Raw genomic sequence first — 15499 nt, forward strand, 5'->3', positions numbered from 1 at the left:
CTGCATGTCAGTAATGCCTGGATGACCGTCGTGTAACAAAGTTAATACCTCTGACTGCAAAATAGAAGGTATGCAGATGCGTCCTTTTCATAAAACATGTTTTCTTCAAATAACAGTTCATCTCGTTTTTCATAGAATGGAATAACCTCGGTAGAGAGGTTTTTCTTGTCGGGCCAATATGGTTGTACATATTTTATAACCTGTGAAAGTGTCTTGTCTTTTTCTGTTTGGGTTTTCAATTCTTATTTGCACATAGGAAACTTCCGTACTCTCATATGCAATGAGCGCCAATAATTTGGTACTGCTGAATTTTCCGCTGTTTATTTCAAGAGCAGCCTGGAAAGTGGTGAATCTGCAGGACAATTTCCGTTTCCTGCATGATACGAAACGTTGAAATTATAACTATTTAGCGTCATGACCCATCTTAAGAGTCGGTTGCGTGCTATTTTTGGGGTCTGACGATTCTCTCCAAAAAAACGCTCCAATTGCTTATGATCCGTAATGAGAGTGAATGTTCGACCATATAAGTATTGATGGAACTTGGTAACGGCATATACTAATCCCAAGGCCTCTTTGTCAATAGTGGAGTAACGTTTTTCGACATCACTGAAGGATCTTGATGTGGAGGCAATTGGTTTCAGAGTTCCATCTCGAAATTTGTGTGATAGCACAGCGCCTGCACCTGTATTGCTTGCATCACTGTTGACAACCACGGGTTTTTTCAGGGTCATAATATACTAGAGTATCATTTGATGTCAGGTTTTGCTTGACATCAAATATTTCAGTTTCTATTAGACCATTCCCACTTTACACTCTTTTTAAAAAGACGGTGGTGTGAAGGTACGCACTTCACATGAAGATTTTCATTAAATGTGCCGTAATAAGTGATAGTGCCTAAAAAAAACCGAAGTAGGGAAATATTTTGCGGTGTTGGCATCTGCTTATTAGCTTCCTTACGGTCTTCAGTCGAATGCAATACATTCTCATCAATTTTGTGACCTAGGTAGGTCACGCTAGGTCTGAACCAATCACATTTTGATTTTGGGTTTTTATTCCTGCAGCTTGTAAGCGGCGCAGAACTTCCCTTAATCTCTGGGCATGTAATGTTAGATGTGGAGCTATCACCAGTATTTCATCCAGATAGCATTCTACGCCCGCTATTCCTGCCAGTATCTGATCCATGGTTCATTGAAAAAGTGATGGTGCAAAACTTATCCCGAATGGTAATCGCCGGTATGTGAAATAGCCCTTATGTGTAGCGATTACCAAATATTCATGGGAGTCTGGATGAACCTCCATTTAAGAGGTAACGGTTATTCGTCTATTTGAACATGCTGATTTATGGTGACTTTGAAATCGGCGCAAATCCTCAACCTGCCATTTGACTTCAAAGTAACCACAATAGGGGAAGCCCACAAAACTTCAGTGTTAGTTTTATCGATTGGTTCCAGTACACCTTCCTGGACCAATCGATCAAGTTCAGCTGAAACTTGATCTTGTAGCGCTAACGGTACGCTTCTTGGACGAAATTTTTTTGGTATAACATCATTTTGTATATATATTTTGACTTTGTGACCTTTTATGGTGCCTAAACAGTCATCGAAAAGTTCTGGAAAATCACCCAGTACAATGTCAACAATGATGGAATAATTTTCTGATATGATGTTTGAGAAATTCAATTAGTTTTTTTCTAAACGCAGGTTTGTGTTCGTTGTCCTCCTTTATATGATATATTTTTGCCCCACTAGATAGATAGATAGATAGATAGATAGATAGATAGATAAACAGCCAAATAAAAACAGGTTATAACAGATGAATGTTATTGAATTGTAAATTCCAAATTCCTTTTCCTCAGCGCTATATCTGTCTATGATATTATTTATATTGATTTTTCAATCATCATGTATATTTAGCAAGGCAAGTCCTGTTAAACGAGTGTCCGACATGGTTGATCTGATATAGGTTTTCAATCTTCTCAAAGACGAGAAACTGCGTTCTGCTGAAGCGACAAATACTGGTAATATCACTTGAATTTGTAAAATAGTACAAATCAAAGGGTAAATATTTTTATCGCACCGTACTCCACTTCCACTTATCTATCCATAGTTCCATTACTGATGTTAATATACGGCACAAAGAAGTTTCAGATTCACTTGTAGTTAATTGGGACAAAAATGCTACCAAATTGTTTTTACAGTTTTCTAGCTGTACATGTGAAAGTTCCGAACAGATGGAAGGTACGACATTTGAAAAATAAAACACAGCTTTATTGCTGAATCTGAATTTGAAATCCTCTATAACACTATCAAGGATAGGAAAATAAACAGTGATTCTATAATAATCCCCAGGACTATCACACTGTATATTTGGTCTCGTGGTTTGTGTACCTACCACCCGTAGCATAGTAATGTCGATCTCTAACATTTTGTGAATCGTCGATATGTCTTTGTAGATTTTATTCAAATTGTCGTCACATTTCTCTCATTCATATTGCAATGTTTGTGAATGTAATGTAATGATCTTCTCAGCGTACAAATATCTATGGTTTAGTCTCCAAACTTTTACTCAAGTTCACTGTGAGTCCTGATATTTCTGATAAACAACATAAACTCACAATGGAGATTGTGGAAATAAGTGATAATTTCATACAAGCAGCTTAAGATGCAGAATCTCTCTCTCTAGTTAGATATCAAATCAAGGGATTCAATGATATTTGAAAAACTTTTTTGAAATCGCTGGATTGATTCATGTCTTTCAACCCACCTTATATCACATAACTTTTTTAATTTCTTACCATTGACGTGCAACAGAACACTTTGTCTTTTGGAAGATGAATTGAAAAAGTGGATGACTTCTTTCATGATTTCTTCCATAAACTCTTCGAAATAGATAAATTCAATGCGTGATTACTGCATGGGCACTTCAGAGCATTTTTCAATTCTTGTTGAAATTTTTTAATAGCGCCTTTCTGTTCAACCAACCTTGAATTGCACCCATCGGTACCAATTCCCACACAATGATCCATAATCAAATTCAAAGATTTCATTAGTTTCACAACAGTTTGCCTGTCATAACTGGTTCTACCGAAGGTTCATTGTAATTAGAGGCGTCACAATTTATAAAACCGACAAAATCTTTGAAAATTTGATTTTTTGAAACATACCTGAGTATGACAGGCATTTGTGAGATATGGCTAACGTCTATAGTTTCATCAAATATAATACAGTAGTACTTACTCTTCAATATAGTACTTAGAATTTCCTCTTTACATAATTCGATCAGTTCATTTTGAGTTTTTGCGCTGATGTACGTTGCTTTTGAAGATGGGTTTTTCAAATTTCTTTCAGTACGGTATCTCCATTTTCGACGTGAAAACGTAAGAGTTTTCTGAAAATCCCTTCATTCGCAGTGGGTGAAAATTCTACATCTATATTAATATCTTCAGTTTCAGAACTTTTCATCTCAACAACTCCACTATCTCTATGCCCTCTCAATGGAATATTCTGCCGATACAAAAAGATAATGCTGTCAATAACAGAAGTGAGACGTTTCCTATTTTCGATAATTTGCTTCTAGAAGCTAGAAGACTAGAAGACAGGTGTAAAAACCCATAGTTGTGTCTCCATCGTCATCATTTTTTGAGTTCGAAAATAAAAAATGTTCGAATTTTTTCTCTATGCAGTCATGGTCATGAGGGGGTAATTACCCCATTATTCCCCCTCAGGCACGCGCCTGGTGAATATTGAGTGAATTGTTTATTATCACCTTTTTTTAAATTATGGAATGGTTACAGTTAGCTCATTTTTTTTCTGCAAAAATACCTACTCGGAAATATTCATTGAATGAATAGATCAGTAATAGGAAAATCATACCTGATAAGTCCCTGAATTCTTCAGATTTTTCAAAGTCATCTTTTAAGATTTGATTATCATCAGTAACTATTTTTTCCATTCTGCTATTTTCATAACACTCCTCTATTCGATTCAACAAATTCCAATATTTTTTTGAATTAGTTCTACAAAATTCAATTTGCTTTCTACAGCACGTTATTTTCGTTATCTAATCATCTCATATATTTTCCTTTAGAAGGTTCTTCCTCATATAATTTGTTTTTTTCCGTAATTTATTCAATCAATCCTGATGTTATCCGGTTTTTACGATGCTGCTGTTTACTGTTCACTTTTTTTGTTGGGTTCTTCATTCAATGAATTCTGATGATATTTCTACTGAGAATTCCGTACAAATATCGACATTTTGATTAGGTACTGAAATAATACGACCAATCAAAGGAAACACTTTCCGTTTGCTATGATATGAATATTCAATGGTTTTATTTTCTTTCACGACTTCATTGTTGAGTTCTGGAAATGGCATTTGAACCTGTATACAGTATTTCAGCCTCCGAAATACCGGTATGGAGAAACAGCAATGAAAGGCTAACTTTATTTTATGAACGTGCCTTTTTTCCTCGCGGCCAGCGCCCCCGTTGGCGAATTTGAAAATCGTTTAATATTGCACGTCTACAACATAAAACGAACCTACATACAAAATTTCAGCGGTACGGAGAAGCACCTATATACCAAATTCCAGCTTTTTTTAAAGTTGACTCAATGTTATACTTTGCAATCTGCAATTTGAACTATTTCATTACGAAAATTTTATGTCAACCACCTTCAAACAAATGAAAATTTCAATTCATTTTCCGAATACATAATAACCCCGTCATTTTTAGTCACATACTCCTCGTTATATAATAGGAGGTAACCTTTCAAGTTAAATGAATTACGAATTTCACTAGTTCGGACTTCCATTGTCTACTATATAAAATGATTTGAAATCCCTGAAACAAGTAAAAAAGAATAATTAAAAAAGAATAGTTGAAAATAACAATTATATTAAGCAACAATAAACCTGAAATGAAATGATAGTGAAATAACCTACAAGTAAAAATATAATAATTGAATGAATAAAAATTGAAGGAATGAAAAAAAAATAATAAAAAAATAAAAAAGTGTAGAGATTCCAAGTCACGTTAGTTCACGACGTTTCGATTGTTGGTATCTACAATCGTCTTCGGGTGATGACTGGACTGATTCCTCCGAGAGATGACTATTTTATAGGTCGTTGAAATACTTTCACTTTCTCTAATTTCCATTTTCCGCTTCACTGATTCCGTGAGAGATGACCGTTTTGGCGGGAGTTGGTCATTTTTCGTTTGGTGATGGGTTTCCATATGTTTCGTATATCTACGCTGGCCTGGCTGAATACGTTGTTGGACAACATGTATGCGACTTCCTTAAATTTTCTCCTGAACCAATGTTCCTCTCTGTGCAAGATCTCAGCTTGGGACCACTCGATGTTGTGTTGATGGGTCCAAACATGGTCTGCTATTCCTGATTTGCTGGTTTCTCCTCGCTGTGTGTGCTTCTTGTGCTCGGCAATGCGAACATTCAATGGCCTCTTAGTTTCACCAATATAGAGAAGAAACTAGACATCATCAAAAATGATCTTCAGCGGAATGGATACTCCAAAGCGATGGTAGAAAAGACTTTGGCTAAAAGACAGCAGGAGCCTCGCAAGGAAGAGAAGCCGTCACAACCAGTGCTTGCACTTCCCTACATCAGAGGATTATCGGAGAGGATAAGAAGAATTGGTTCCAAGTACAACATTAGAACCTGTTTCAGATCCGGTAACACTATCCGTAGCAGCCTCACGAAAACCAGGCCCCCAAACGCGGACTGCGATTCCAAGAATTGCATTTACCGGATACCCTGTGAGTGCGGGAAATCCTATATTGGTGAAACTAAGAGGCCATTGAATGTTCGCATTGCCGAGCACAAGAAGCACACACAGCGAGGAGAAACCAGCAAATCAGGAATAGCAGACCATGTTTGGACCCATCAACACAACATCGAGTGGTCTCAAGCTGAGATCTTGCACAGAGAGGAACATTGGTTCAGGAGGAAATTTAAGGAAGCCGCATACATGTTGTCCAACAACGTATTCAGCCAGGCCAGCGTAGATATACGAAACATATGGAAACCCATCATCAAACGATAAATGACCAACTCCCGCCAAAACGGTCATCTCTCACGGAATCAGTGAAGCGGAAAATGGAAAGTAGAGAAAATGAAAGTATTTCAACGACCTATAAAATAGTTATCTCTCGGAGGAATCAGTCCAGTCATCACCCGAAGACGATTGTAGATACCAACAATCGAAACGTCGTGAACTAACCTGACTTGGAATCTCTACACTTTTTTATTTTTTTATTATTTTCTTTTTTCATTCCTTTAATTTTTATTTATTCAATTATTATATTTTTACTTGTAGGTTATGTCACTATCATTTCATTTCAGGTTTATTGTTGCTTAATATAATTGTTTTTTCCAACTATTCTTTTTTAATTATTCTTTTTTACTTGTTTCAGGGATTTCAAATCATTTTATATAGTAGACATTGGAAGTCCAAACTAGTGAAATTCATCACGAAACATTGTCAATCACCTTCAAACAAACGATAAATGAATTACAGTCTAGAATACTTTTAGTTTGAGTGAATACTTAACAACTATACTTATTCTGATATAATACATCAAAATGAAGTTTAAATATAGATAAATGAACTTTAAACGTTCAAGCTAGTCTCGAATATACCTACATAGTAAGTTGAATGGACTGACGGCTATCAGAAAACAACTACTCCCCTGGCTAATACCACGAAGGACGTTGGATTATATCCGACAGGCGTCAGTGCAGGAATCTTCATAAAAAAATTTCTGCATATGCAATTGGCAATACAACTGATAGAGTCGACCTTCAACTCTGGAACGGGCACACTTGCAGACCGGTTTCGGGCTCACTAGCCACTCATCATACATTTAATATCCCCGATATACTGGTCTATTTTTGTGATGACTATCGCAATATGAAACCATGAGTTGTATAATGCAATGTAAAATAAAAAGGAAAAAAAATAAACGAATAAAAACCTGCACTATCAACACGAGATGAAAATTAAAAAAGTAAAAACAAGAAATAAAAATCAAAAATTAAAAGCTTCCAAACCAACTTATTTCACGACGTTCCGATTGTTAGTATCTTCGGGTGATAACTGGACATATTCCTCCAAGATCTGACTATTTATAGGTCATTCGAGTGCTTTCACCTATCCGCTCTTTCCTCTCTCCGCTTCATCGGTTTTAGAGGAAGCTGACCGTTTGGCGGGAGTTGGTCGTGTTTCACTTGATTGAAGGTTTCCATATGTTGCGTATCTGTACGCTAGCTTCGCTAAATGCGTTATTGGACAATATATATGCGTCTTTTTTTAATTTTCTCCTAAACCAGTGTTACTCCTTGTGGATGATTTCAGGTTGAGCCCACTTGATGTTATGTTGATGAATTCCTGATTTGATGGTTTTTATTCGCTGTGTGTGTTTCTTATGTTTGGCATTGCGAATTTTCAATTGCCTCTTAGTTTCACCAATGTATATTTCTCCACACTGGCAGGGTACCCGGTAAATGCAATTCTTGGAATCGCAGTCCGCGTTTGGTGGCCTGGTTCTTCAAGAATGATCCAAAGAGCAAAACAACACTATCGGCGAGACCTACATAAGATCAAATTCTGAATAATAGTTTATGGCTGATTGTGTCAAAGGTCCAACTGAAATCCAATATCAGTAGTAGTAGTAGTATTAAGAAGTATACGAGATATTCCTTTAGCTGGACTAGATATTGCTTTTTCTGAAATTTTCGATAAGGTTAGCAATATACTGATTGCTATGAGAGCTTTGTAGAAATTACTTGGAATAGTCTTCTTTGGTAGTACTTTTACAATTGCACCCTTCCATAGTGTCGGAAACAAATCAGCTGCTAAGCAGGAATTAATAATATGGGTTATTTAACATATTATATACCTACGTGCAGCATAATCTAATATGATCAATATTCAGTTCATCACAACCTGACAGAAAATAACGATTGGTAAACAAATAGATCATCGATTTCTCTGAATATAAAATCCCATCATACTTTCTTATCAGGGTGAGTGTTGAATCTTCTAGAAACTCAAATAGAGTCTCTGATGAGAAGTCCAAGTATAAATCTTCGATCAGATATGTATCAATAAGTGCGGGTCAATAATTTTGTCATCAAGAATACCAAGCCAGCCATACGTTAACACCAAATCTCTCTTGAAAATTAGTAACTCTATGTGAATATTAATTTTCCTGTCGCCAGGTATGTATACACCTGTTGAACCATGCGTTATTGGTTAATCTACATTCATCATAAGTACCACAATTTTTTTTTGCAAATTTCATCATTTTGGCGACATTTTCTAATGAGCCACCTACAAAAATGTTTCTCCTGTTGAAGTCCGTCAAACGCGAATGACGGACGCTCCTGACTCGATGAGGTTTTAATTTTTTTCTTAAAATTTTCTGTACAGACCTTAGGCAATCTTCCTTGAGGATACTTTTTTGTTCTTCATTTTTTCATTTCACACGAATCCCAAATAAAATGATTGTCACTGCATCATCATTGTGAACCTTTTTTGAACTTACCTGAAATGCCGATGTCATTATCGCCACCTATTCAGTAAATACAAAAATAATAAATTGGACATATTTGATTTTGGGTTTTCTTATTGATTTACTTATATAACAGCAGACGTCTCTGATCACACTTGCACCATAACAGTTCTCCTTTGTTCCATAGTTTTATCATAGACAAACAAACACACCTTTCAAAACTGAATCACATGACAGCTGTCATTGTCAATTGTTTATTGTCTTTCTCTTTGTTCGTCAACCACATGGCTTTTACCGGTAATTCATAATTTCACAACAAATAACGATTTTTAGTAAATTTTAATTTGATAATCTCCTTTATCTTCAGTGAGGAGTCAACCTCTTTTAGTGTGGTGACTTGTTTCATTGTATTGTTATGTTTCACTTGTTTAAATGTAACATTTTTTTCGACACGGCCATCCTTACTAACGGTAAGCACCGTTGCCACAGCTACTCCGATCGGAGTAGATCTACTACTATTGATTATTTTTTACTCCGCTACTCCAAATTATAAAATTCTACTCAATTTTAACAATTACTGGTCGCTTGTGAAATCTCCATAAATGATCATCTTGTATCCTCCCTATATAAAAATGGCATAGACAACATCTAGAAATGATGTACTGCTGCTCTGGCAACACTGCAGTCTGCAGTTTATTGCTCTGTGTTCTGTGTGCACACTGCACTTTGCACTACTGCACAGTAGCACAGAGGCACAGAGCACAATAGTCAAATGTCAAAAATAAATAACATAATGTTATTTTTGTACGAAGAAACTAAAAAAAGTATGTATTTTGTTGAGAGCAATTATTATGGATAAGTAAGTTTGGTACAATATCCCAATCCACTTTTTTCATGAATATATTTTTACAGATTTATTATTAGAAAACCCAAAAATATTGGGGAACCTGTTGCCTCCTCCTCCAAATCAACAGAATATGTTAGTGAGTCAATAACATATCCCCAATCTCCAGATAAACCAGATACTAGTACTTGTGAAAAATCGAGTGACTCAGAAAACAGCGAGTTTTCTGAACAACCACCAAAAAAGAAAAAAAATACACTCAAAAATTTAGAAATGTTTGGTTTGAAAAATTCCCCTCATTACAATGTGTAAAGCAAGAGCCCATTTGCAAGATATGCGATAAAAAATTACCTTGCAACTACAACCATATTGATAGACATTTCAAAAGTAAAAGTCATAAATTAAAAAGTAACATTCTGAAAACAACTGCTCAAATCCGGCAATTTGTTGATCCTAAGAAAGCCCATGTAAAAAATTCCGTGAAAGCTGCCGAACTTAAACTTACAGTATACAAAAGTTGATAGCATCTACATGTCCCGATTCAAGCATTGCAAATCAATTGGAAATTGGAAGAACAAAGGCTACAAATTTAACCAAAAATCAGTTGGTTAAAGAAGCTCTAACAGAACTAAAAGAGCATTTGAATATAAATAAATTATATAGCTTAATAATTGATGAAACTACTGACATCTCAACTAAAAAATCCATGGCTGTCATTATAAGATTTCACGATAATGTTTCTATAAAAGATAGATTTCTAGGGCTGATAGAAGTTGAAAATGGTACTGCCAAGTGTTTGTTTGAAACTGTTTTAAAACTTTTGAAAGATAATAATATAACTATAGAAAATATGACTGGTTTGGGGGCCGATAATTGCTCTGTAATGATGGGTAATAAAGTAGGGGTGCAAACCAAATTTAGAGAAATTAAACCCTAAAATAATAGTCATGGGTTGCATATGCCATTCATTACATCTATGTGCATCTACAGCAGCTGTAAAATTGCCCAAGTCTGTGGAAGAATTTTTGAGAAACATCATTAATCACTTCTCAAATAGTACCAAGAGAATTGAGGGTTTCAAAGAATACCAGGAATTTTTAAAAATAAAACCTTTGAAACTTTTGAAAACAAGTCAGACAAGGTGGTTATCATTACAGGTATTAAATTTTAATTTTGAGGCCTAAGGAAAATCTAAATAGTATTTACTTACAGGCGGCAGTTGAAAGGGTCCTTCAGTCATGGGATGCACTCAAACTATATTTTACAAATGCTGTTTTCACAGATGATTTGAGAATTACGTCCCAAATATTAGAAAACTTGAAAACCCCAAATTTATAAAATTCATTTCTCATTTCTTTCATAGGCCCTTGGGTATGTTAATACCTTGAACAAAGAATTCCAAAGTGAAATATGTAAAGTGGATGTGTTGCTAATAAGAATGACAGAATTGTACAAAACTTTTCTACGATATTTCATAAACAAGAAATACTTGGATAAAACACCTATCGATGAGGTAAATGTTGGAAATCCGCATAATTTCCTCAAACTTGAGGAAATGTATTTTGGAGCCAAAGTTGAGCAGAAATGAACTCTCAGAGTTCAGAACTAATGCTCTTGGGTTATATATAGAATTATGTAAACAAATAACAAAACGAATTGATTTCAAAGATCCACTATTATTGTACATTAAAAAATTTTCTCCCAAAGAGGTTCTATCTGGTAATCATCTTTCTATTACAAAAATGTTGGATTTTTTCCCTCAATCCCTTATGTTGATTTAGAAAACTTAAATTCTGAGTACCGTTTAGTGAGTTCTGTGGCAGATCTTCAAAGTAAAGTACATAAGAACTTTGAAGAATTTTGGAATTCTGCAATGGAAATCAAAAATGGTTTAGATGAAATTATGTTTCCCAATTTGTATCAAGTTATTAAAGCCATAATGATAATTCCACATTCTTCGGCAGCAGCTGCATAATGCATACAAAATCACTTTTGGGATTGATTTGTGTTACCAATTTGAACCTTCTGCAAGACTTATCAAAAAAATATCTTAAGTCGTGTTGAAACCAAAATCTTTTTATAAAGTTAGTGCTAAGAAATAGCCATTTACATTATTCCTATTTCTGTTTGAGAGTTCTCCAGAGCATTTACTTGTTTGTATTTGAACTGAAAACCTACTTATTTTTAATGGTAACTGTGATAAATGAAATGATAGACTGTATAATGGACTAATCTGTTTTTAGTAGTAGGATTAAGGAGTTATATTTTTTGTTTTTGTGATGAAGATATTTTTTACATTGTTTATTAAGAAGTTATAATTTTTGTTTTGATATTTAAGTTTGTTAAAAATCATTAAATCATTCATTTTGTCTTTGAGCCTTTAACAATTCTGCCTTTTATTTAGACTCGGACAGATTGCTTAAAAATAACCTGCCAAATATTAGTAATGGGAATATTTCGAATACCAAGAATCGACAGTAATCGAATTACTGGAGGTCCTGAAAACTCATGAAAAAAGTGGCGTTTTTTTGACGAGGTTCTAATTCTATAACATTAAAAACCTTTTATTGACAGATCAACACGTTCTCGCCTGGCGGGAACGTACCGATCTGTCAACAAAACGGAGAGACTAGTTGTTCTAGAACAAGAACGGCGTCAATAAAGGGCTACTAAAGTATTCGAAAACTTTGGACTGTCATTTGTCATATTTTCAAGGAAAAGGAACTTAAACAGATTAATTCGTTTTGGAAGATTTGGATTTATTACACTTGATGAAGTCCAAGTGGTTGAAGGTGAAGTCAGACGATTTAATGTAAAGAAAGATAGATAATTAATGAATAATTTGGAATAATCCATTCATATTTACATCCTTTATCAATTGGTCGTCAACTGTCAAATGAACTTGTCATGGCAACACAAAAAATCGACTATCTTAACTTTACTCGAACGCAAACACTTTCAACAGGCAACAAGGTTTTTGACACTTCTTTAGATTATTGTAAACTTTGACGTCACATTCGATCTGACCAAGAGTGTTGTCGTTCAACTACTTTCCTCACTCATTATTTGTACTTTTTAATAATCATTTTCTCAACAAAAAATGAACTAAATTGAAAAAATGCGACCGGTTACCGAACAACTTTTTTTTCTAAATCTACTACTATTTTTCAATTTCTACTCCAATTTCATACCCATTTCTGCTACTTTTTCTCAAACGTCTGTGGCAACACTGACGGTAAGTTGAAACTTTTCATAATAAGTTTCATATTGTTACTATCATCATACAAATTTTGTAGCTGTTTCTTGAAGATGATAATAAATTTCATCGAAATATTGGAATAACTTGTGTTATAAGAGTACACTTCCGTTCTGCTGAACATCCAAAAGTATTTTCCAATGCTATAAAATTCACAAATCTACCGCTCAATAGCGGAAGTTCCATATGTTTCCATTAATTTTTTGCATGAAAGTCGATTTTCAATCATCACTGATATTGAGAAAAATGATCGGTCCTAATATCTGAATGCTGTACCCACCTTGTGCGACATTTTTTAATAAAATGAACCTCATAATTCGTCACACTTACTCCTATATGGAATTTTATGAATGACTCTTGCATGTCTGGGGAAATTGATCTTCATTTATCTCTTCTGTTTCGAGGGCTGGATCTCATTTTCCATATGGGAAATTGATATTTCCTTTTGATATGTGACGTTTGTTCATTTATTTCATCTGTCTTCTCGACTTGATCAAACCGTTAGTCTTGAAATGAATAGTCTTGAATGAGACTTGATAGTAACAATGATCTTATTGCAGTAAATGTCACGCACTCATGTTGAATATTATATATAACGGTACTGTACAATAAATCACTTAATTTTTTTCCTTAGAATGATAACGTTATGGATGTTCGATTTTATTTATACGAAATAAGTAAAATAGTATCCCCAGACGTACAATAGATGAAACACAAACACTGCTCCCACATATCAGAACTGAAATACTCTTTTCGATAGGTGTTTTTTCAACCAACTAAGCCTTACTGGGAGATCAACAATGAACACGAAAGTACAACAAATGTATAGCATTCAATCGATTTATCAAATAGTGAAAAATACAAATCAACTATGTTCATCACTGTAGTAGAAAAATACTTCCAGTGCTCATAAAAGTTCGAACTTATGCGTCTTTCAAAACTTGCCATTCATGTCTTCCATTCCTTATTATCCATTTGTAACAATAATCACATTTTAGGTAAAACTATTCAACAATTGAATGTACTATTTTCAGGTAATGAGCCATTCAGATCTATGATTTCGAAATGTTACATTAAGTTTAGTTTGCCTACTTAGACCTTCATCACAGCATTCTAGAGAACAGCCTCTTGCTATCAGATTATTCGAACAATCTCAGTCTACGTCATATTTTTCATAATTTGTAAGAAAAAAAATCCGAACCAATTTGCATTCTCATACATTTTCCTCAATAAGTCTGCATAATCAAGGTAGAGCTTCGGTTGAGGGCTCAAAATAACAGAAAAAGACTTTTGTCATTCTCGAAAAAATTCTTTTTGCTTTCAATTCTCCATCTTCACACAAAATAAATTGTGAGAGACACCCAGTTTTTATATGAAATTAACTTCTGTGCATCTATATAGAGAGTTTATTTTGGACTCAGTTGCGTTCTTCTTCTTTCAGGGAGATGGAAAAGAGAAATCCAATAATTTTTTTCCCAAAAAATCATCTCTTTCATAAATATACTTCTTCCAATTCAAACTTCTGATTCTTATCTTTAACAGCATTCGTATTATTTCAATTCTGATGATTGAAACGGAAATTAAAAAAAAAAAGAATATTATTTAAAAAAATTTCTCAGTATAATCATATATACATATAAAAGTGGTAAAAAACATAGATAGTTTCTTTTTTTTTTCTTCATTATGATTTCCTACCACGTAGTAACGGCTACATTCATCAATTTATATACACAGCTGTTTCTGTATTTATCTATCTAAAAGCAATATCGTGAGGAAATTCACTTGTTCATTGAATGAACATATGGAAAATGAAAGAACATATCTCCTCGAGAATGTGTAAATTGAAAGGGGTATATTTTTAGGAGAGATCAATTTTTGGGAAAGGAAGATGTTTGCTTTCTACTTTTCCATCTTTATGAAAAAAACTTTTGAAAAAAGGAAAGGAAGTACCTACTTTCAGAATGAACTTTTTACAGAAATGAGTAGATCATGCAAAGAAGTAGCTTTCAAACACAAACTGGAATAAAAGGTCTTTTCGAAACAAAAACTCCCATAAACTTTAAACTACACGAAAGAAAGAATTGTTTCGAAACAACTACTTTTATAGAAATATTGAATTATATAAAATGCACTTTTTCCTATTCAGTTTGTACTCTAAACATTCGTTTCGAAATTGAATAATAGAATTGCTACACAATATAGTATATGAAAGAAGAAAAATTTCACTTACAGGGAACACTGTCATCCTCAATGGCGGACATCGCATGTGTCACAGTGAGACACTTGCCTTATTGTCACTAACATTTTTCCAATTCTTTTCATACATTTTTCAGTTTTATGCTCTAAGTCACCGACAAGTTTCTAAATGTTATCCCACACTTAACGAAACCTTCACCATAATTTTTGGCGAAGGTTGGGGGAAATCGTTGAAAAGACAGTTGTCGTCTGAAGATTTGTAAAACTTCGGAAAATGGAAGTTAGCTGTTATCATGACTTTCAAATTGAGAGGTTGATTTTTCATTTCTGAAATAGTATTTATCATAAACTTGGTGGAGTAGGTGATATTTGTGTTGTTTTTTATCTTAAAATTCACCTTGATAAATGTGTTATGTTAGTTTTGAGGTAATGACCCATTCACTGAATATTTTCAATAAAGTTTTTACTCTAGAAAAATACCAGCTCATTTTGTAGATCAAAAATGTAATACCACTAAAATAAATTCTTGTCATAGGATGTCGAAACTAGTTATAGAATGAAGTTAGATTCCAGTAATGAACATTTGTCATATCTGGTGATATTATCAGTTAATGCAAATGAATTCGATGATTTATTTTCCATGCTGAAGATGATGAAAATAAGTGTAACATTG

General features: G+C 34.1%; 1 protein-coding gene and 1 long non-coding RNA gene across 2 annotated transcripts in view; both read left to right on the forward strand.

Moving 5' to 3' along the window:
• Positions 1-9209: 9209 nt before the first annotated feature.
• LOC111505883 (uncharacterized) lies at positions 9210-10702 on the forward strand. The gene is made up of 3 exons (XR_012467632.1): positions 9210-9389; positions 9443-10531; positions 10587-10702. It is a non-coding gene; the product is annotated as an uncharacterized lncRNA (long non-coding RNA).
• Positions 10703-10812: 110 nt separating this feature from the next.
• Positions 10813-15499, forward strand: part of LOC141486082 (uncharacterized) — a 12692-nt gene continuing 8005 nt past the window's right edge. The window contains exon 1 of the mRNA XM_074183789.1: positions 10813-10887. Coding sequence (XP_074039890.1) covers positions 10813-10887 — 75 coding nt within the window. The remainder of the gene's footprint in view (positions 10888-15499) is intronic.

The sequence above is a fragment of the Leptinotarsa decemlineata genome, unplaced genomic scaffold, assembly GCF_025532065.1.
Source record: "Leptinotarsa decemlineata unplaced genomic scaffold, Ldec_3_MD MMD2_tig00026345_RagTag_RagTag, whole genome shotgun sequence".
Taxonomy (NCBI): Eukaryota; Metazoa; Arthropoda; class Insecta; order Coleoptera; family Chrysomelidae; genus Leptinotarsa; species Leptinotarsa decemlineata.